At 41.6% G+C, this 21,529-nt stretch overlaps 1 protein-coding gene across 5 annotated transcripts in view; it reads left to right on the top strand.

Annotated features, from left to right (window-relative positions):
* FIP1L1 (factor interacting with PAPOLA and CPSF1) overlaps positions 1-21,529 on the top strand; it is a 33,339-nt gene continuing 11,810 nt past the window's right edge. For 2 of the 5 annotated variants that reach the window (XM_072124358.1, XM_072124348.1), the window contains exons 1-14: positions 3-277; positions 1,944-1,992; positions 3,330-3,390; positions 5,529-5,629; positions 5,709-5,773; positions 5,854-5,961; positions 6,088-6,218; positions 6,401-6,510; positions 6,786-6,882; positions 7,779-7,938; positions 11,001-11,048; positions 15,449-15,475; positions 16,463-16,517; positions 17,889-17,944. In XM_072124358.1, the coding sequence (XP_071980459.1) occupies positions 97-277; positions 1,944-1,992; positions 3,330-3,390; positions 5,529-5,629; positions 5,709-5,773; positions 5,854-5,961; positions 6,088-6,218; positions 6,401-6,510; positions 6,786-6,882; positions 7,779-7,938; positions 11,001-11,048; positions 15,449-15,475; positions 16,463-16,517; positions 17,889-17,944 (1,249 nt within the window). In that variant the 5' untranslated portion in view covers positions 3-96. Of the gene's footprint in view, positions 278-1,943; positions 1,993-3,329; positions 3,391-5,528; positions 5,630-5,708; positions 5,774-5,853; positions 5,962-6,087; positions 6,219-6,400; positions 6,511-6,785; positions 6,883-7,778; positions 7,939-11,000; positions 11,049-15,448; positions 15,476-16,462; positions 16,518-17,888; positions 17,945-21,529 lie in introns of all 5 variants that reach the window. The other 3 variants (XM_072124367.1, XM_072124383.1, XM_072124375.1) reach the window with 3 other exon arrangements.

The following is a 21,529-nucleotide window of genomic DNA, read 5'->3' as shown; positions in this document are numbered from 1 at the left end:
TCCCTCCCATTGGTTGCCGACGAATTCCGGGACTGCTCGTGACTGGAGGCGCAAGCTCTCGCGATAGCGGCTTTTTTCCCTCTTTGCACAGGAAAGATGTCCGCCAGCGGGGAGCTGCTGGAGCGGATGGTGGTTACGTCGGAGATTAGCGCCTCTAACACGGCCGCTGCTCCTTCCTCAACCACCTCTCCCACAGCAGCGAGCACGGTCACCCCCACCACAGTGACTGCGGGCAGCGGAGGAGGCGGGGATGAGGAGGAAGAGTGGCTGTACGGGGGTACGAGGCTTACTGTGTGTGTCCTGTAATAGTGCGGCCTGTGCCGAGGAACCGCAGCGTGTGCACTGATGCTTAGCTCTCTGTACCCGTCATACAGCAGTGAGGGAAAGGAGATGACTCCCTGTGCACCCCCTGTCCTGTCGCACGTCCAATTAATGAGCCACTTGAAACCCCTAGAGAAGTTTATTTTTGACTGTAAGGCTATTGTTCCCTGTTTTCAGCCACTGTACTGCTAGTTATAAAGCCGCCTGTCCCCATTGTAATCTCTTATGGATCTGATTTCCATAGAATCAATGCCCTTCATCCCTCCGCACTACAAGTGTGTACTCGCTGTTACCACCGGCGCAATGGGATGGATTTTGGCAGCCCCTTTTCTCAAACCCACATCCTAAAAGTGTTTCTAGACATCAGCAGACCTATCCTGTGGTTTAGAAACCTCTCTTAAAGGCGTTTTGTAGTCCCCTACTCAGCGTTCCTATATATAACCTATACAGTACGGCTGGCCCCAACAATCATATACTGATGTCCCTATTATGAAGACTTGTAGGGGGTGGGGAACCGAAACCCCATTTAATTTAGGTACCAAAAGATTTGTTTTTGAGGCAGCTACACTAAAGTACCAACCGAAAGTCATAGGTTGGTACTTTAGTGTAGCTGCTTGGACACAAGAATGTTTATGTGGAATTTCACAGCACATTTTGCTGCTATTCAACTCCATTGTTTATGTGTTTTGTAGGGTTTAATCTCTATATCTTATAAAAGATGTCTAAGGTGATAGAACTGACTGCGGAGGTCACATTGTGCAGCAACTGTGTACATTGGATTTTATAAATCAGATCTACTTAGCTGGAGCTGTATTATGTTATAGATTTATAAATCCGTAATTACTTTCCTTTTCATGAGATCATTTAGTCTTTGAAATACGCAGCACCAGGTGACAGGGCTGGAGTGTTAGTTTCTGCATCCCCTTTAATAATTTATTTATATAGCGCACACAGATTCCACAGCACTGCACAGAGATTGCCAAATTGGTCCCTATCCCCAATGTGGCTCACAATCTAATCAACCTACCAGTATGTTTTGGAGTGTTGGAGGATCTGGAGGAAACCCACACAAACACGTAGAGAACATACAATCTTTGCAGATGTTGACCCTTTAGAATAGTCCGTTGCTGATGGCGCCTTTTATGATGGGGGGGGGGCTGTTGGGCACCTGAGACCTACTATTAAGCAGCTCATGTTGCTGTGGCAAGCACTGGTGAACTTCAGAAGAAAGAACATCCATATGATGCCTATACACTCTATTCCGCTATATATGTTCCATGTGGGAGTGGGGTCCCTCTCTTTGACATTTTTGTGCCGTGTCCCTAGCCTAATGCTACGTTTACACACACACATACACACAGCAGTTGTTTCCATGATCCAGTAAGTGAGCCGACTGCCCAAGCTGCGAATGTTTTGGCCGTTTTCTACCATCATCAACGTGTGAGCAGACGTCACACACCAATGACACCAGATGAATTTTTTTCTGCCCTATGTTGCACATATTCATGTGCAGGTAACCTAAAGAACAGAAAGATAATGAATTAAAAGTTAACCTTTTCTATTGCTTGGCGCTGCTACGGGGGATCTGTCTGTAAAGTTGTTTTCTTTGTGTCTTTATATAGAGGAAAATGAGGCTGCTGGACCAGAAGATGATGAAGAAGACATCACAAGGTGAGGACCCTAATGCGTCCAATTGCAGTTGAATTTAATTTCCTTTCATGTTCACATAAGGCAGAATTGTAAGCTAAATTTGTGCCTGAAAATAGATTTTTGTGAATGGACTTCTGATGTATAGAATCGCCAGATGAAGCAGAACAATCAGCTTTAAAGAAAATCTATCACATACTTATAGATCCCGGCACTGCGACTGTGGTAATATTCTTATGTTTGTTATCCATCGCCTTCTTCCTTACAAAATCCCATTGCAAAATTATGCTAATCAGTCAGGAGGGTGGTCAATGGTGCCGTGTATATTCACAGGCTGCCTGAATGTAAACCTGCCTTCCTCACCCCTGGTTTCATCAAAACTTCCCACTCCCTCTGCCTGCTGTAATGTTGCACACTGGGAGGTGGGGAAGTGCACAGTGTAGCAGCCTGTGAAGCTGGAGCATGGATAGGCTTTGGTAATGTCCTCAGAGCCCTTCTGACTCAATAGCATAATTTAAAAATTTGATTTTTAGGCAGGCTATGGATAACAAATATAAGAAGATAACCACAATCACAGTGCCTGGATGTATGAGTAAGTGCCCCTGCTATATTTTGATGGTAATTACACATACTATACTGAATTAAAGATATCAGAGGGTTGATGTCCAACTCTTTGGACCCCCACCTATCAGCGGATGCTGGTACTGCAATTACTATGTATGAGCCGGTCTGAGTAACTCCAGCCCAGTTCTTAGGGGGATGCCACACTTCGCGTTTTTGGACAGTAACGAAGCGTGCAATTTCAGGCGTTTTTAAAATGCATGCGTTGAATGTTTTTCAAAGTTTACCATGTGTTTGGCTGGTTTTAATCTGTTTCACAGCTGCTACACTTCTAGAAATGAAGATAAACTGGTTCAAAGCAGCCAAACGCACGGTAAACATTCAAAAACGCATGCTTTAAAACGGTAAAAAATGTGATGTGTGGCATCACCCTTAAAAGTTCCATTTAGGAGTCGAATCAATAAAAAATTGTGTAAACTTACCAATAGCGTTGTCATTTTTATTGTTCACAGGTCCGGTTGTTAGAAGCCTCAGTTAGCTGCAGGTCCGGTTATTAGTAGCTGAAATGTAGAGGAGCAGTTGTTGTTTTGTTTTTTTGCACTACTGATATCTGATACGTAATGGAAGGTGCATTCATATCAATGGTGTACAGATTCTGTTTTTAGTTTTTGTTATGCTCTTTTTATGCTGATGCAGGTGTACACTAGTTCTTATTGAACATGAATATTGTTCCAAGTGTATATAGTCATACCAGTCAGGAGCCTTCTCTTACATTATCCTACATTTTCTCATTTGTGCAGTAGCTCTCATCCATTACCTGTTGCTGAACCAGAAACTACAGAGAATGGCGTCGGCAAAACGGTGAGGTTATTTCTTTATTTTTTTCTTTAGGCAGTTTTCACATTTTTTTGTTTGGTTTCTTATGGATGACATAAGCATTAAAGAAATTGTTACATTAATTTCATCCACCTATAATGTTGAAATAACTTTCTTTATGCTTTGCTTTCTGTAATTTAAGTTTATCACATTATCATATTATTTTAGGAAACCAGGCCCTTAACGCTGAGACCCTTTTTAGTTTTTGCGTTTCCATTTTTTACTCCCCACCTTCAAAAATCTATAACTTCTTTTATTTTTCCATGCAAAGTGCTGTGTGCGGGTTTGTTTTCTGTGTAACAAATTGCACTTGCATAGTGACAGTGTTTAATATTCCATGCCATGTACTGGGAATCGGGGGAAAAAAAATTCCAAATGCAATGAAACCGGTTAAAAAACGAATTTGCCCCACTTCTTGTGGGCTTGGATTTTACGGCCCCAAATGACGTGTCTACTTCCTAGTACGATCACGGGAATACAAAATTTATATTGGTTTTATGTTTTCATATTACAGGCGGCCCCCTACTTAAGAACACTCGACTTACATACGACCCCTAGTTACAAACGGACCACTCGATATTGGTTATTTATTGTACTTTAGTCCTAGGCTACAATAAACAGCTATAACAGTTATCACAGGTGTCTGTAATGAAGCTTTATTGTTAATCCTGGTTCTTATGACAACCCAACATTTTTAAAATCCAATTGTCACAGAGCCCAAAAAAGTTCTGGCTGGGATTACAATGATAAAATATCCAGTTCCGACTTACATACAAATTCAACTTAAGAACAAACCTACAGACCCTATCTTGTATGTAACCCGGGGACTGCCTGTATAAATAACAAAAATAATTCTTCATAAAATTAATTTTTCATTTTGCCACGTTCTGTATACTTTGGTGTACGGAGCTGTGGGTGGTGTAATTTATTTTTTTTTTTTTTGCAACTATTGATGCCATTTTTAATGCTTCCAATTTGAGGACTGTACTGCCTTTGATTACTTTTCATAAAATTTTTAGTTTTCTGTTACGGGGTTAAACGCAGGATTTATCAGACCCCTAGGGTACTTTAACCTGAGGGTTTCTGATTCATCCTACCATATACTTCCATACTACAGGCAGTACAGGCAAGCCCCGGGTTACGTACAGGATAGGTTCTTAAGTTGAATTTGTATGTAAGTCGAAACTGTATATTTTATAATCCAGACAAATTTTTTTGGGTCTCTGTGACAATCAGATTTTAGAAATGTTGGATTGTCATAAGAACCAGGTTTAACAATAAACCTTAATTGCAGAAACCATTGATAACTGTTATAGCTGTTTATTGTAGCCTAAGGCTAAAGTGCAGTAAATTACCAAATCCAGAGGTCCGTTTATAACTAGGGGTCATCTGTAAGTCGGGTGTTCTTAAGTAGGGGACCGCCTGTATATGGGAATTTTCTGCATCATCTGTTATAATGTGCAAATTGCACTTTGTAACAGATTGGCTAAAATCAGACCGCCTCGGGTCTTTGTATAACTGATCACTACTCCTCGATGATATCACAGGAAGCAATGATCAAAGACAAGATAGCGGCGCCCATGTGGCACTGGCCAGGGTTAACACACGTGATCGATGCTAGCACTAGTTGTGGGTGTTTGCTGCAATATGCAGCAAACACCCACTGGCTCTGGAGAGGGCTCAGCCCGTGAGCCCCCACCCCCCCAATAACCTGCAGCCGACATGTGACGTACTACCATGCTTCTCCACTCCACTTCATATTGGGTCTTGTGCATAGATTCCTGAATTTGGTGTAAATTTGCCTCATCATTTATCCTTTGGTGTTAGAATGAGGAATATGCTGTTGTGAAGGGAGGCTGCTTATTGTGAAAGAATATATAAACTGGCAGGACTACTGAGGGGGGACTGGAAGAGTTCTGAGTTCGGCATCTACAGTAAATGGGGAATGTAGGACTTTGTCTCTGAGGAGTCTTGTCAAATTCTGCTCCACATTATATGAGCACAAGTAGTATATCATATTTACCTATATATTATCATATCCTACTCTTGAGGAAGTGGAAATCGCCTCACAGCTTAACATTTCTCACACTATCATCTTATGCATATTTTTCTTCCTGTGTAAGGTGACTGAAACTGAAGATGACAGCGATAGCGACAGTGATGATGATGACGATGATGTCCATGTGACAATAGGAGATATAAAAACTGGAGCTCCTCAGTACGGGTATGTTTCTATGGCTTTAATACTAGGTACATCTTGTGTACAATTCATTTGCTGAACATGTAAATGTTTCATATCCCAGGAGCTATGGGACAACCCCAGTTAACCTGAACATTAAAACTGGAGGCAGAATCTATGGAGCTGCTGGTAAGCTACATCCCATTACTTGTCTTACTCATGTATAAACATTATTAACAAATAACTTATTTACTCTTTTATTATCACAGGAGGAAAAGTGAAAGGGGTTGATTTGGACGCCCCTGGCAGTATTAATGGAGTTCCTCTGGTGGAGGTGGATTTGGATTCTTTTGAAGACAAACCTTGGAGAAAGCCAGGTAACGTTGTGGACCAGATTTCTATCCATTAACAGTAGGCGTAAAAATTTGTGGTTTATCTACCACATGTCTATGCTGGTCCCCCTGTGTGTATTATCATGTTATAATGTTGTTTCTCTCCTCTAGGTGCTGATCTATCAGATTATTTCAATTATGGATTTAATGAAGATACCTGGAAAGCGTACTGTGAGAAACAGAAGAGACTTAGGATGGGCCTGGAAGCACTTCCAGTCTCATCGACAACAAATAAAATTACGGTACGTAGAAAAGTAGTTTTGCCGGATTTAGCAATAGGTCTACATCCCCCAAATACTTTACAGTTATGTCCATTTGTTTGTCAATCTTCAGAGAGCATGGACTTGCATTATGCCGATGGGTGGGCATCCCTTTGTTATACCAATTTTCCTTATTAGGTTTGGTTTGGTTTTGTTATACATAGGTACAACAGGGTAGAACTGGGAATCCAGAGAAAGATGCTGTTCTACAGACAACCAAGCCAGAGTTTGCATCCCCTACATCCTTATTTAAGTCTGGTGCTCCACCTCCGAGGTAAGGTTTTAAGAATCATGTCTGCCATCTGCTACAGTTTTGTTTGAAAAAAATGTATAATATTGAGTAGGAATCCAATGGTGACGGTGTCTCCAGCTCACATAAGAGGAGCAGTGACTGTAGTTTTGGAGTGCCTGCACCTAATGAAAGTAAATGTGGTCATTAGTTGCAGAGGAATGTCTCTCTGAATCTGAACCCTATGTTCACAGCCAGAGTTGTTTCTGTGCTTTCAGACAAGTTGGGTTTTAATTGTTCTCTGTTGTAATTTTGTACAGTAGGAAGCTCTCGGGCACAATTGACGTCATTGGGCAAACCACCACAATCACACGCGTGGAGGGGCGTCGAAGAGGTGCAAATGAAAGCAATATCCAGGTATGCCAGGGTGTGCAGCATTTCCCGAATACAATTTTTATTGCAGTACAGTTACAGTTTGCTCCAGGTTTACATACTCCTGCAAAATCTTGTCTCTCGTGGCCTCTCCCGCCAGATTCATTTTGTGGTCAGCTTGCACTGTGGCATTACTTGGCTTTATTTCTCCACCCGCAAACTAATTTGCATTGACTGAAATGCAATTAAATTGGTTTGCTATTTCTAAAGCGTGATCACCACCAACAATGTGACTGGATTATACTCCTTATCTCTGCAAGAAATGATGCTCGTCTAGGATGAGATAACTTAACTTGTTCAATAACTTAAGGTCGATACTATAGAAATGCAGCAATGTTTTCAAGGTAACAAACAAGAAAACGTAATAGATGCATTCTATTGATTTCACCAAGAAGCATTTGCAACGAAAACATTTTTTATACAACTCGACAAAGTAGGAAATAGTTTCTTCCCCCTGCATCAGAATTTCCTTGTTCTGTGTTAATCTTGTAGAGGGAGAAAGAACTGCTAGCATTTGTGAATTTTGATACTACAGAACTTGTTTCTTCTGGCAGGTCTCCAGCTTTTGCTTAAAGTGAAGTGACCTCCTCTTTGTGGGGTTGCAGCACATTTGCTGTTAGAAGTACAAGGGCCTTTGTGTGCTTTGTGCTTAGCCTTTAATGACGAGGCAAATTCCAAAACCAAAGCAGCCAATGATATTCAGAATATAAATGACCATTAAAGAATTCTGTGATCTTTTGGATACACTGATAGCACTCTATAATCTTAATAGTTTATATGTGCTGCGTTTTGTATTGCTGGTAGTTAAGTTATATATATGTAACAATGTAAAATTGTTGAAGGTTTTTTTTTTAATGCTTTTTGTGCTTATTAAATTATAGGTAGTAACAGAACAGTCTCCATCAGAGGTGGATAATAATTTTATCAAGCCACCGCCGCCATTTTTTCCCCCCGGAGCTCCTCCAACTCACCTCCCTCCACCTCCATTATTTCCTCCTCCTCCAAATGTCAGTACAGCCCCTCCTCTTATACCCCCTCCAGGTAAGCTTGGAAGGTATTGTTCATGTGTTTCATGTTTTATTTTATTTATTTTACTATAATATATTTATACTTTCTCATATCTTAGCTCTTTGTATAAGGATTACTTGTCATAAGTTTTCTCATTATCTTCAAGTAAGTTGCTTTTCTTCAAAAGAATTTGTCAAGGAGTTTGGCAAAACTTCTTAATTTTCCTAACGTTTAGCAACCCATGAGATGCAAAGACTTTGTAAAGTATCAAGAGTGATCTTTTTGCTCAAGGTACGGATGTCTGTAGTTCTCTGTAGCTCTGTGTTGTCACTGATAATACGAGGAGACGCTTCTTTATATCATGTGCTTTAAATTGTATTCTATTGAGGCTTCATGCAGAGCCTGAGAGCTGCCCCCATAGTCTTCTATTCTGCATGATCACAGAGCACTCTGAGCTCCCTGATTCCCCCCGGCACGATGATGTCCATCGTCCGAAAAGGGACGCAAACAAAGCTTGTTAACACTAATTTTTGAAACTTGGATATCCTTACTGTGTATCTGAAAGGGGTCTATGAAAAACAACCACATTCAGATTTATACAATTACGTTTCTTAGCTTCAGAAATTTGTGCTACAAAGTTACGCCTCAGGGGTTTCATTATGAATCGCCTTTCCGGAGGAAGGTTGATTAATCTTTCAGCGGATGGATATGAGGTGTCAGACCCCCCACCATATTAAACCTATATCATCTGTAGGGTATTGCTCCCGCACCACAGCTCCATACATTGAATGTAAATTCTCTCCTTTGAAGATGTGCTCTGAGCTAGTTACAGACGGTGTTGTTGTCTTTCACACCCTGTATCCCTGGTGTGTTTTTAAAGCTGAGATTTTCATTTTTAAAATAATATCATAATGGTTCTATATTGTCTAAAATGGAGGCGTCTGACATTCCCCTCCAGTTTCTTAGTGTAATTTATTTCCTCAGATGTCTGACATGTCTAAGCTCATTTGTATATCACATGAAAAGTTTTTCAAGTAGCCAAGAGGGCTGTTTTTAATATAAAAGAGAGAATGTTGAAGTGAAATTTAATGCCTAGCTCAAGGTTATTGTGTAGACAACGCTGCTGATAGGTTTCCTTTTTAGGGCTCTATCAAACAACTGAAGTCAGTGTGTAAATCTTGAACCTGAAGTGACTAAATTTTGTGCACTTATCACAGTGCCGAGGACTGGACTCTGCACATCATGGTAATAATTGATGCAAGAGGCGCTCCTTGGCTCCGCTGAGTGATTAGATATGCACGCACCCTCTCTCTTCAGGTTGGGCTGGTCCCCCCCGCGGATTGTGACAGGACCAAGCTAACCTGACGAGAGAGGGGGCGCGCATATCTAATCACTCGGGGGAACCAAGTGGAGCTCCAATAATGCAGCCGGGCACCTCCGACTCCTCACTATATTCTTCTGAAGTGTTTCTAAGAAGAATCCAAAAATGGAATTTCCTTTAAAAAAAAAACAATGGGGGAAGCGACTTTTCTGCGTGTAAGTTTTGACATTGTACTATCAGTAAATCAGTGGTGGTAGTTGTCCTTGAACTTGGAATTGGTGACTCTCCCCAGTGGTGGGACCCTCGGGAATCACAAGATCGAGGGTCGTTTGCACACTAAATGAATTTGATTGTCAGGTTGGACGTGCATGCTGCCACTCTATTCGCTGTCTATGGAACTGATGAAGACAGGCGAGTACGACATTCGCCAATGTCCGTCAATGCCATAGAGATGAATAGAGCAGCTGTGCAACTGGCTGCTCTGTTCATTTGGGGAACAATGGACACCCATTCTTATAATCCTTGGGGGTCCCACACCAATCAGCATGTTATCCCCTGTCCACAGGAACTTAATTTTTCACCTGTGTGTCTGGACAACCCCTTTAAGTCAAGACCTACTGTAGTGTTTTTCAGGATGGACGTTAATGTGTGTAGTGTAAGTTTTTCAATTTGAGTTCATGTGAATGATTCCAGAGCTACGTAGCTTGCACTTCTACAATGTCTGCTCCATAAGCAAGTTTCTGATTTTCCCCTAACCGTGGAAATCAATACTCTCTGTACATCTGCAGCAAACCATGCAGGCCTGTGGCTTTGGCACCCAATAGGCCCCTTTCTATTTGTGCTGTAGCCAGCGCTTTATCTTCAAAGCTGTTACAAAAATAGCATGTGCCATACCTCCCTGGTTCAATTGGGGAGAAAAATAAAAAACGAGCCATTTGTTACCTCATAGTAACTAGGCAAGTGGGCCAAAATATTAAGAATTGCAAATATAAAACATCCTGTTGAAGCTCTTTTGGAGAGCAGAAGCCACATTGATGTCTGTTTCATACACTGTATTCTCTTTGTCAGGGCTCGAGGAGGAAAATCAATGCTTTAGTTTCTCTGTATAGGTGACCCTGGTTTTATTTAACTCCTTTACTGCCGTGTACAGATGTTAAGGTGGGGGGAGATTGCTTGGTCTTGTATGGAGTTTTAGTTTAATCCTGTGTGGTTGTCTTCTGCATTGCTTAGGGTTCCCAGGCTGCTTTGTCTTACCTAATTGTTTCCAAGTTAGTTCCAGATGTGGCATCCGTTCAGGAACTTGATGGCATCTTAATAACTTGTAGTCATTTTATACTCATCAAAGCGCGCCCTGTTCATCATACGCTGGCATTCCTGCATAGGCACAGCAAAGGGGTTGTCCGTAGTAACAGTTATTCCCTATCCTGTGAATAGGGATTGTGTGGGTCTGAGTGCTGGAACTCCTTGCTCTTAAGAGAGTGGGGGACCCGTTCTTATAATGGGTGGACCATCAGGGCAAGCCTTTGCCTTACTGCTTCTTTCACTTGAATGCAAATTGCCGACAGGGAGACCTGCTTGTTCTGCCACTGCACCATTCATTGAGCAGGGAGGTCCTGTTCTTGTGATTTTTGGGGATAAATGATAACTTGTATACTTAGTAAAACCTTTTAAATATGCCCTGGTATCCGTCTTCCAATAGTCATAGCTCTGTTATCTTGCCAACAATTAATGCAAATTTCTGAATAAATCATACCATTATTTCCCCTTTTTCTAGGATCTGGATTGCAGTTATCTTTCTCCATGCAAAAACCATCTAGATATGGTATAGTGGCTTTCTACTACTCATGACTTCTAGATTGTTTTGCTTTGAGACGGGCGTAGCCGTGGGTGTTGATGATTAAATCCATAAGGTGTATTGGCGTCTGTGGTGTGTGGTGAATGTGTGTGTTGTAGAAGCTTAAACCAATCAAAATTCCAAGTATCATTAGTTTACCTAAACCCGAGTGTCTTACTTAGAGATCAAACAAATGTTGAATTGTAATATGTCCTACTCAAATTCTCGCACAAGTGACTTTGACAGTTATGGAAGATATGTTTCTACTGGGTCACCTTAGGGGCATCTACCACCAGGATTAAGGTCTGTAAACCAAGAACACTGACCTGCTGGTGTGCACCCCCTCTGGTAGGACCTGCTCTTATTATAACTTCTTATGCCTTTGTGTTTACAGAAAAATGCTTTATAAATAAGGCAAATGAACCTGAGGGGCTCTGGGCTTCATAGCTGTTAATTAAGTCCAGAGCCCCTCTGGTTCATTTGCATCATTTTTAAAGTTTTTTTTTTTTTTTTTTGTAAAAATAAGGGCATACAAAGCTAAAAGAAGAGCAGATCCTGCCAGACGGGACACACCAGTGTTTAAGTGTGGTAGATTTCCTTTAAATATGATACATGCAATGATTAAGGGGCTTTATTGATGTTCTTTGGGCTTGTTTCTTGGGCCCTTTCTTCTATTCATCTTTCTTTTTTTCTGATTATTTTGTTTATCTCTTCTCCCCCTGACGTTTATATTCTATGGGGGCCATCATCTCCACCACTTTTTGTTTGTCTTTGGGTATTCTTGTTTTTCAACTTCTTTGCCTTGTATACTTCTGTGGCTTGTATATTTGAACTCTAAAATTAGTATAATATGAAAATATGTAAAATGACTGCACTGTGTGAACCGGAGATCTGGAGCATGTGTAGTGAGTCCCATCTGTACTGTTCCTGCTTCATTGCAAGACCTATCTCAGGTGAAGGGAAGAACAAAAGATTTTTTTTCTTTCTTCCCCTTCATTCCTGACACATACATACATGCATACACTCCTACCTACATACATACATGCATAGATACTCATACATACATACACTCCTACATACATGCATGCATACATACATACACTCCTACATGCATGCATACATACATACACTCCTGCATGCATGCATGCACGCACTCCTACATGCACACGCATATATATATATTATATAATATATATATTATATAATATATATTATATATATATATATATATATATATATATATATTATATATATTTTATATATATATTATATAATATATATTTTATTTTTTTTTATTTTTTTTTTTTTATTTGATATTTGGATCACTGAACCAGTGTTTAATAAGTACTTGTAGCTTTATCAGTGTCCCAACAGTACAGCCACAACTTTTAATATGAATAGACATTGCTACATTACTCACTACGTGTGTTTCTCGCCTTAAAGAAAATCGCCCGCAACAGGTGAAATTGTAACTGAAAAAAAAGTTTTAAGGTTCAATATCTCGGAACTTTTTTCAAAGTTCACTAGTTTGAGGCATTCACACTTGTTATGGAGAGCGGTGATCATCTATCCTAATAACCTAACCTGCCTCTTGTGAACACAAGGGTTTGGGATGTGATATGGTGGACTATTATGCATTTTTAAAGCTATTTTGGAATGTGAATTGCAGTTGTGAAAGGATTCTCCATCATAGAGCATATTTGTATGTTATCTTGATGCTGCTTTTGGCAGGCGTTGAATATGGAAGTCTTTATCTTGGATTAGGACCCCACGTACATGTATGAAGTCATGTGCAGTGATAAAACAGACTAGCATCAGCCTCTATGCAGCCAGGTTTTACTTGGTGTAGCACACATTCGTAGTGAAATATTGTTAGTCTGGATGTAATCTTGTTGTTCAGAGCTGCTTGTGATCATTGTTGAATAAACCTGTAGTTTCTGCCGCTATAATGTGTGCAATCTTTATAGCTGACTTATGTGTTATCCCAGTACCAAGTGTAGTTACTGTGTGTGTGCGGAGAGATGCTTCTATGTGAATTCTGGTGTTTTGTGTTCTTTCTAAAGGTTGTGCCAATCCGAAATTCAGAAACCACATGCCCACCACATCTGGGCACAGAGGGTAGCTGCCTGTGGGTTCCCCATTCACTTGTGACTCCCTTAGAAGTGCATAGACTGAACCACACACCTGCCTGTTGTCTGTCCTCCAGTCACCCTCCTGGATGCAGCAGGAGACTTTCTTAAATACCATGATAGCTCATGCAACATGGTGAAAGACAATACTGTCCTCTTATATGGTGGGGTCACACTTACCACTTTGACTCAGTTTAGAAATTAAAAATTTCTGTTTTCTATGGAAACTCATGCGCTCAGTAACGATCACCCGGTTTCCTGTATTGTTTAAATGCAAAACGCTGGATGCTGGTTACAGATTATATGCATTTCCATAGAAATCAGGCGGGGACACGACCGCATATGTTTAGATGTAATTTAAACACTTTTAACTGAGTTAAAGTGTTAAGTGTGACCCCCAACACCCTTATCATTCTTTGGGTAAATTTAAAGAAATTGCCCAAACAAACCACTACCATCATGTTGTCAAGCAGATTAACACCCCCCCAGATTGTGTTTCTTCCGGGCATGGAGTCTTTGCATCATCCAGAATTTGGACTTAGAAGTGAGTTGTAAATTGATTGTATTAACTAATGGAAGTGGAGAGTTAAACACTGAAGTCAAGCTCTCCCCATTTCGGTCCTTGTGCTGTGATTCACATCACGCTTCTGACTTCTGGAGAGCAGGTTATGATGTCTCTGGATGCAAGAGTGTAAATACCAGAAACATGGCGGGAGGCGTAGTTAATAACCAGTCCAAACCTGTGGGCATTACACTATAGGGCAGACGCAATGTAGCAGGAGTCCTTTTTCCTTTCATTCTGTGTTCATTATAAGTTCAGGAGTCCAGTGTGTGGAGTCCTTCTCTGTGAATAGTGAGCATATTGATTTGGTAAGAGGCCTGTGACTCTACAGTGTTCTGTGCATTGGCCACTTTTCCTTACTCTACTGTGGTTTATATGACGGTAATTTACAAGCATCATGATGGGAGCATAAAGGGGGTTGGCCACTTTACCTTAATGTATTTTGTAATGTGGGTGGGGGCAGATAATAGGTAATTCACTAATATACACCTATAAATAGTTTTGCTCCACTTTCTTCATATGTAACGTGAAGTCTCCTGTCTTTTACCTCATCAGCCAGATATTCCTGACCATACAATGGCCGCAGATGGATCATGTGATCTCTATCTGTCCATGAGCAATCACCCTGCCAGGACCTTGATCTCATATTCATGAATAATATCATAAGGTCCTGGCAGGGTGATTGTTCATGGACAGTTGGAGATCACTTGACCCTCCATCCGAAGCCATTGTAAGAACAGAAATGTCCGGGTGATGAGGTAAAAGACAGGAGACTTCACTTTACATATCAGGAAAGCAGAGCAGAACTAGTTATAGATGTATATTGGTAAATTACCTAATATGCTGACCCCCACACTTACACACACTACAAAAAACATGAGGTAAAGTGGGTGACCCCTTTAAGAGGGACCCCTTCTATACAGTGCTCCCCATATCCCACCTGTACTGTAATAATTCACTGTTCAGTATACAACTATATTTTGTGGCTGAATGTTTTCATAAAGGTTTTATATTTTTGTGTTTCTTGTCTTATGACAGAACGGTTCTGTACACCCCATTGTATTATTTTTGCGGCTCATCTAAATGAATTACTATGCTCCCACCAGACGTCAGCGATATGCCAGGGGGTGCCCGGTGCAGGCCTGAGGCAATCGGCTGCCATCTTTCATTAGATAATTCTTTTTGATTAATGTTTCATATCCATGACATTTATTATGACCTATTGGAAAGATTGAACTAAAGTTCTGGTAAACTTATGTTGCTTGGAAACAAATTTTTTTCATTTTCGATGCCTAATGATACCTGAATGATTTTACATTGATTTTGGATAAGTTATGTGGCATGTGCATGACCAGTAGAAATCAGAGGCCAATCAATGACTACGTGTGCCACTAGTAGCACTTGGTGTAGCTGTGTCGTATCTGGACTTTCTTAAACTGGAGTTTCTTAAACTTTTTTTCCTTTCCTTTTCAACTGACCAGATTGTTATCTGTGCAGAGATTGGATGTCTCTAGTCTTTCAGTTTCCCAGAACTTCATGGGAATCATGGGAGGGCCGCACTCACATATACAGTTTTTACTGAAGTTTTTAGAGTTAAAACCTCCTAATACTGATGATAAAACTGCATGTGTGAGTGCAGCCCAGAGGAAGAAATTGATTTCTGATGAAATAATGATTTTTGTCTATTCTTTTCCTAGGGATACCCATCACAGTGCCACCACCAGGTAAGTGTGTGTCCACATGGTGATGTTCTGTAAGCCCAACCCAAACAATGAAAACGTTATTCAAGGGGTTGTTCCACTAAAGACTCTTATCCGTAGCTTAGGGAATAAGTCTCAGTTATTAAGAGGCTGTGAGATGCAGGTATTGGGAAAACGAGATGTTTAAAAGTCATCTTGGGATGATTGTAATGCAAAGTTATTGTATGTAATTGTTTATGTTATAAAATTAATAAAAATAAGTTTGATTTAAAAAAAAAAAAAAAAAAAAAAGTCTTCTCGGGTCCACTTTTTGAATGGTGTGACATGAGGGATTGGTGCTTCATTCTCTTCCATTGGGAAGATGAGTTGATACAGGGTGGTGGGGATGAATAGGGCACCAGTTACCCATGTGCACTTGCAGTTTCTCATTTGTGATATATGGTGATAGTTCCCTCTAATGATCTCTGAATAAGGGCTAATTCTGACTGTGCACTGTGCAGACGTGCAATGTCTGTGTGCAGTCCATATTGTATTTGCATGTTTTTTTTTTCTTGTTTGTCTAATGGAAGAAAAATGGATGGGTTTCTAATGTACTTTTTGCCCTGCCCAGTTGGTTGCTTAACACACCACATACGAATGTCAACTGTTTGAAATCAGTTTTTTTGCGGGGATCCATTGACTTCTACGGAGGTCTGTGGTCCGTGGGTGGGGAAAAAAAATGCCACTTGTTTTACTGTCTGCACTTCCATGTAAAAGAACACAGACCAATAGGAATCAATGGGTCAGTTTGCCATCCCCCCCAAAAAAAGATAACATACTGACCTCAAAAACACTGTCTGAATAAGCCTTCTAGGGGAAAAGTGTCTTTGGTGGAACTACCCATTATTAATATTGGATAATATTGCTTTTTCACTTCTTTGTTAGACATCATAACTTCAGGTCCATTAATTGTCACTTTACTGAAGTTTATGGTAAATGATATGCGGTAACTTTGCTATGTTATCCTTTCAGGTTTCCCTCCTCCCCATGGCGGGCCACCACCATCTCTTATACCAACAATAGAAAGGTATGTTCTTTTTTATCACCCATTTCTCAGAGACATGCTAAAGATTTCTGGTGGCTACCAAAACCCATCTAGTGTCTCAAGCCGGACCCTCGACTTGGAGCAACTGCTATCATCCATCATGGCCCCTACTTTGATAGTTGTTTTTCAAATATATCTGTGTAAGCGTCCTCATTGTAACGCTGGTTGCACATGAACGTGTTCGTCCCATGGAAACGGACTCCTATGTTGGCCCCGAGCCCACGGACACATGAACACATTGCACCTGTACTGTAGATACTGTTACAGTACCAGTGCTGCAGTACGGCTGTCAGACTGGGAGTCCTTGCATCATATTTCTGTGTGATGTTGAACTCTGTACAATATGTTCGGTCCGTGGGATTGGACCAATTTAGGGTCTGTTTCTATGGACTGAATATGGGGGTCTGCAGTTACCTAACCATATGGCGGTTGTAATTATCTATTTGTAGGCGACTGGTATGTTGGATGAAAAGAGGTATGATTGATACCAGCTCTGTGTTTGTAATGTAGCGAAGTGATACTCTCACCTCACAGTCATAAAGGAGCTAAAAAGCAGTCAAGTAGCAGACGGATATCAATTGCTGATCCTGTATTTTATAGAAGTTTTTAGCTCTAGATTGGGAAGTAAGTACTGCACAGCGATCTGTATTGGCAGAGAATGGAAACTCCCATGGAAGTGGAAGACTCTTGTATGATGCAACGTGTTGTGGAAATAATAAGACTCGCTGGAATATGTGGTAACAGGCCAGGGTTTGGAGTGTTTGTCGACAGCACTTCATGTGATTTGTGTTCTTTATGTACATAAACCACATGGTTAATGACATCTTGCTTTTCTTTCAAACCTGATGTAGATTTACATCTTGGAGAACTCTCTGCATCCCAGGGCCTTGGCATGAATACACTACTCGGGGTGCATTGATCAGGACACATTGGTGTTTGGCTTCTCCAGTCTTCATATGCACCTACAGTAATTTATAACGAGGTGCATGACTCCTGCAGACCATATGCAAGGAAATATTAGTCCTTTCATGCTCTCACCACTTTTTATTTTTCCAAAGATAGATAAAAATACACCAAACTGAAGATTTGTGATAAGTGGCCCCATGTTCAGAGCCTGTTCTTTTATGTTTACATGTGTACACAGCACACTTGGTCTTGTAACACACATTTGGTGTGTTCAGCACATGGGAACAAAGCCATAACACTGATATGTTGGACGAAAAGGGGTAGGTCTCGGGTCACAATCTTTTCACTCCTTGATGACATTTAAGTGGGAAAAAGCAGGAAACAGAATGAATGACCTTGTTTTATCTAGTGGTATTATGGATACTTATCAATGTATTCTGCTTCTAGTGGGCATTCTTCTGGATACGACGGGCGGTCAGCACCAGCGTTCCCATATGGTAGTGGTAAGTGTACCATTATTCTTCCAATAATGTTAAAGCAACTCTCAAGTAATATATTTGTTTCTTGTAGATTTTTCCTGAATACATATAATAGATCTATTACATTCTTACCCTTTTCGGTTGTTTCTATTGATCTTAAACTTCATGGGATCCTTCTTTCCAATGGGCGGGGGAGGGGGGGGGGGGGTTGGTGCAGAATCTTATCATTATAGAGTTTATAACCCCCTATATCAGTGATGACAGACTGTCCAAGGTCTGTGACAATTTAAGCAGTTATTTAATTATCACTGCTTTGTCACAGCTTTCAATCGTGTTGGCGTCTTGAGGACAGTATAAAGGAGGAGAATTTTGAATTATTATTATTATAGCTTCGCTCCCTGAACACGAATCTTGGGGTAGGAGGTCCAGTCATAAACTAGCCCTGTCCACACCTCTTTATACCCCCTGCAGTCCCAAGCGGCCAGGGATGTGTAGCTTTAAAATAGTACGGACTACGGCTTGTCCTGGGTGGCCTGGGACCGCAGGAGGAGGCTCTGAGTCCTGTCTGGTGAACTCTGTGCTGTGCCGAAGTGGTTGAGAAAAGCTGCCAACGTTATGATTGATGGGGGTCCCTGCAGTTGGACTCTCACTAATCAGATTGTCATCCCGTAGGCCGCATTTACACGAATGTATGCTTTCCCGACACTATGGTTGGGTGGGCATATGTCCGGCACACTGGAGAGGAGGAGGGGTGAAGCACAGCGTATGGGCCGTGTACATGGGATGGGACACGTGTGGCACCCGTATCACTCTGTGCACCCATTGCGGTTTATGGATGACGTCCACCATACACTCATGTAAATGCATCCTAATACTGTGAATTAATAAAATTCAAAAACTTGGTAGATCCCTTATAAGTTACTTTACAGGCCGGCTTCCTATACGGATATGATTCTGCAATAGGTTTCTGCCAATACATGGTTTCATCTAGTTATGTCATGAAACTTCAGCCTCTGACCTTGTTTCCAGACAAGTGAAATGTCTTCCCGGATGTTTCAGGTGAGAGTGTTCATTGCCATCCTATACAAGCAATCTCCTAGAATGAAACAAATCTATAGGATTTCATTTTACATGTAAATCCCCAAAGGACACTACACATCTTGTTGACATCATGACAAGTGAAGGAAATTAGTGGGCCAGCAAATCCAGCTGCTTCTTGCTATTTCTGGCTGCTTTCCCTGTTTGGGGAATTTGGCTATTGGCAGATGTGCACTTATAGGATATTACACTTCTCCACTTTAACCCTGTAGTCACTGTTCTAGTTTGCTGTAGTATACATGCAGTATATAAAGCCAAGATCAGGTTGTATCTGGTAGGTATGAGTTGTACGTTCCACATTTGTCTTTTATCTACTATAAATAGGAACTTCCCAGAAAAATGTACCTATGCAGCCAAAACTTCACCCCCCTCTTCCCATCCTCAGAGAATGGGATTATGAAGTGAAACAAGAAAAACTGATTTGGCTGACGCCTCTACTGCGGGAACATGCCGTAGAACAAGCCTCCTTGTTCCAGCGCGGTCTTATGGGCCCCTTGTTCGAGCGCGGTCTTATGGGCCCCTTGTTCGAGCGCGGTCTTATGGGCCCCTTGTTCGAGCGCGGTCTTATGGGCCCCTTGTTCGAGCGCGGTCTTATGGGCCCCTTGTTCGAGCGCGGTCTTATGGGCCCCTTGTTCGAGCGCGGTCTTATGGGCCCCTTGTTCGAGCGCGGTCTTATGGGCCCCTTGTTCGAGCGCGGTCTTATGGGCCCCTTGTTCGAGCGCGGTCTTATGGGCCCCTTGTTCGAGCGCGGTCTTATGGGCCCCTTGTTCGAGCGCGGTCTTATGGGCCCCTTGTTCGAGCGCGGTCTTATGGGCCCCTTGTTCGAGCGCGGTCTTATGGGCCCCTTGTTCGAGCGCGGTCTTATGGGCCCCTTGTTCGAGCGCGGTCTTATGGGCCCCTTGTTCGAGCGCGGTCTTATGGGCCCCTTGTTCGAGCGCGGTCTTATGGGCCCCTTGTTCGAGCGCGGTCTTATGGGCCCCTTGTTCGAGCGCGGTCTTATGGGCCCCTTGTTCGAGCGCGGTCTTATGGGCCCCTTGTTCGAGCGCGGTCTTATGGGCCCCTTGTTTGCCGCCTTCTGCTCACCAAACATGCAGCATGTACTAACCCCTGATATGTGCCTGTTGTTGATGCCAGCCTTAATTTTATGCATACATCATCCGACTCGCTACACTCACTACAAAAAGTTTATGAAAGGGATCTAAATTGTAATATAGCCAATATACTTTCTGTATCAATTCCTCACTGTTTTCTACATCTCTGCTTGCTGTCATTCTATAGGAAGCTTCATTGTTTACTTCCAAGTAGATAGAAATGTGTCCCTGGTCATGTGATGTCACACAGGTGCATGGCTCGTTATATCAAACGGCTCTAATTACTCTCTGTGATACTAACACATGATCAGGGAAAGATTGTTATCTCCAGGAAGTAAACAGTGAAGCTTCCTATAGAATGACAGCAAGCGGAGGTCTAGAAAACTTGAAGGAATTGATACAGAAGACATATTGAAAAATTGTCTCGTCTTTCATTATAGAAACAATCTTTTATTTTCCTTGAAAACTTTAATTATTTAGTTTAATAATTGCAAATCTTGTAGGGAACCCGTCATTCCACATTTTACCACATTAAACTAGCAGCCCCTTTTTGAAGATTATGAAATGTCCTTTCTATAATTTCTGTAATGTGAAATCTCAGCTGTTAACCCATAAAAACAATGTCCTCCTAAGTCATGTTAAAATGAGTCATATTTTGTCTGAGATGAGTAAAGTTGAGGTTGCATGTCACATGCCCCTATCCTTGTGCTATATTAACCCCCTTAGCGTTGTGTAATGTCGGCACCCGCTGTATGGAGAGGGCTGAGCCATACAAGGTGGGTGCTTGCTGCATCTTGGATTTGGTCGCCGGCCCCTGTGAAGTAATGGGGGGAGGTACAAAATTTCCCTGTCACCGTACGGGTCTAAATTGACTCTCCCCCTGCAGCCTCAAAATTTGATTCATCTCCAACAAATATGACTCTTCTGCTCCTCCTTTGGAGGAAGTTTTTTATATTTAAACAAGGACATTTCATACCCCACCTGGGGGAGCTGCTATTTTGGTGGGGTTAAATTTGGTGACGTTCAGGAACAGGAAATAAAATTTAGCTAAGATGTTAAAATATAAACTGTAATCCTCACTTCACTGATCTTTTTTGTTTTGCTCTCCTTGAAAGTGACTGCTAGTGACTCACCACCGGCAATGATTAGGATCTGGGCGGTGGCAAAACAGGAGCTGAAAGGGGTTGTACCAACTTAGCAAGTTAACCCTTATCCACAGGACAGAGATCAACAAGCTGATTGATGGGACCCCCACAATTCAGAAAACAGGGGTCCTGTTCTCACAATTTCCAGGAGTGGCAGGTTGAGTATATGTCCTGCCACTCCATTCAGATGTATGGGATTGATGAAAATTGCAGAGCACAGCACTCTGGTATCACCAGAACTCACTTACAGGGGATATAGTTTATAGGGGCAGATA

The sequence above is a fragment of the Engystomops pustulosus genome, chromosome 1 (assembly GCF_040894005.1).
Source record: "Engystomops pustulosus chromosome 1, aEngPut4.maternal, whole genome shotgun sequence".
Classification (NCBI taxonomy): Eukaryota; Metazoa; Chordata; class Amphibia; order Anura; family Leptodactylidae; genus Engystomops; species Engystomops pustulosus.
Note: the sequence above shows the minus strand (reverse complement) of the source record. Positions and strands in the feature narration are given on the sequence as shown.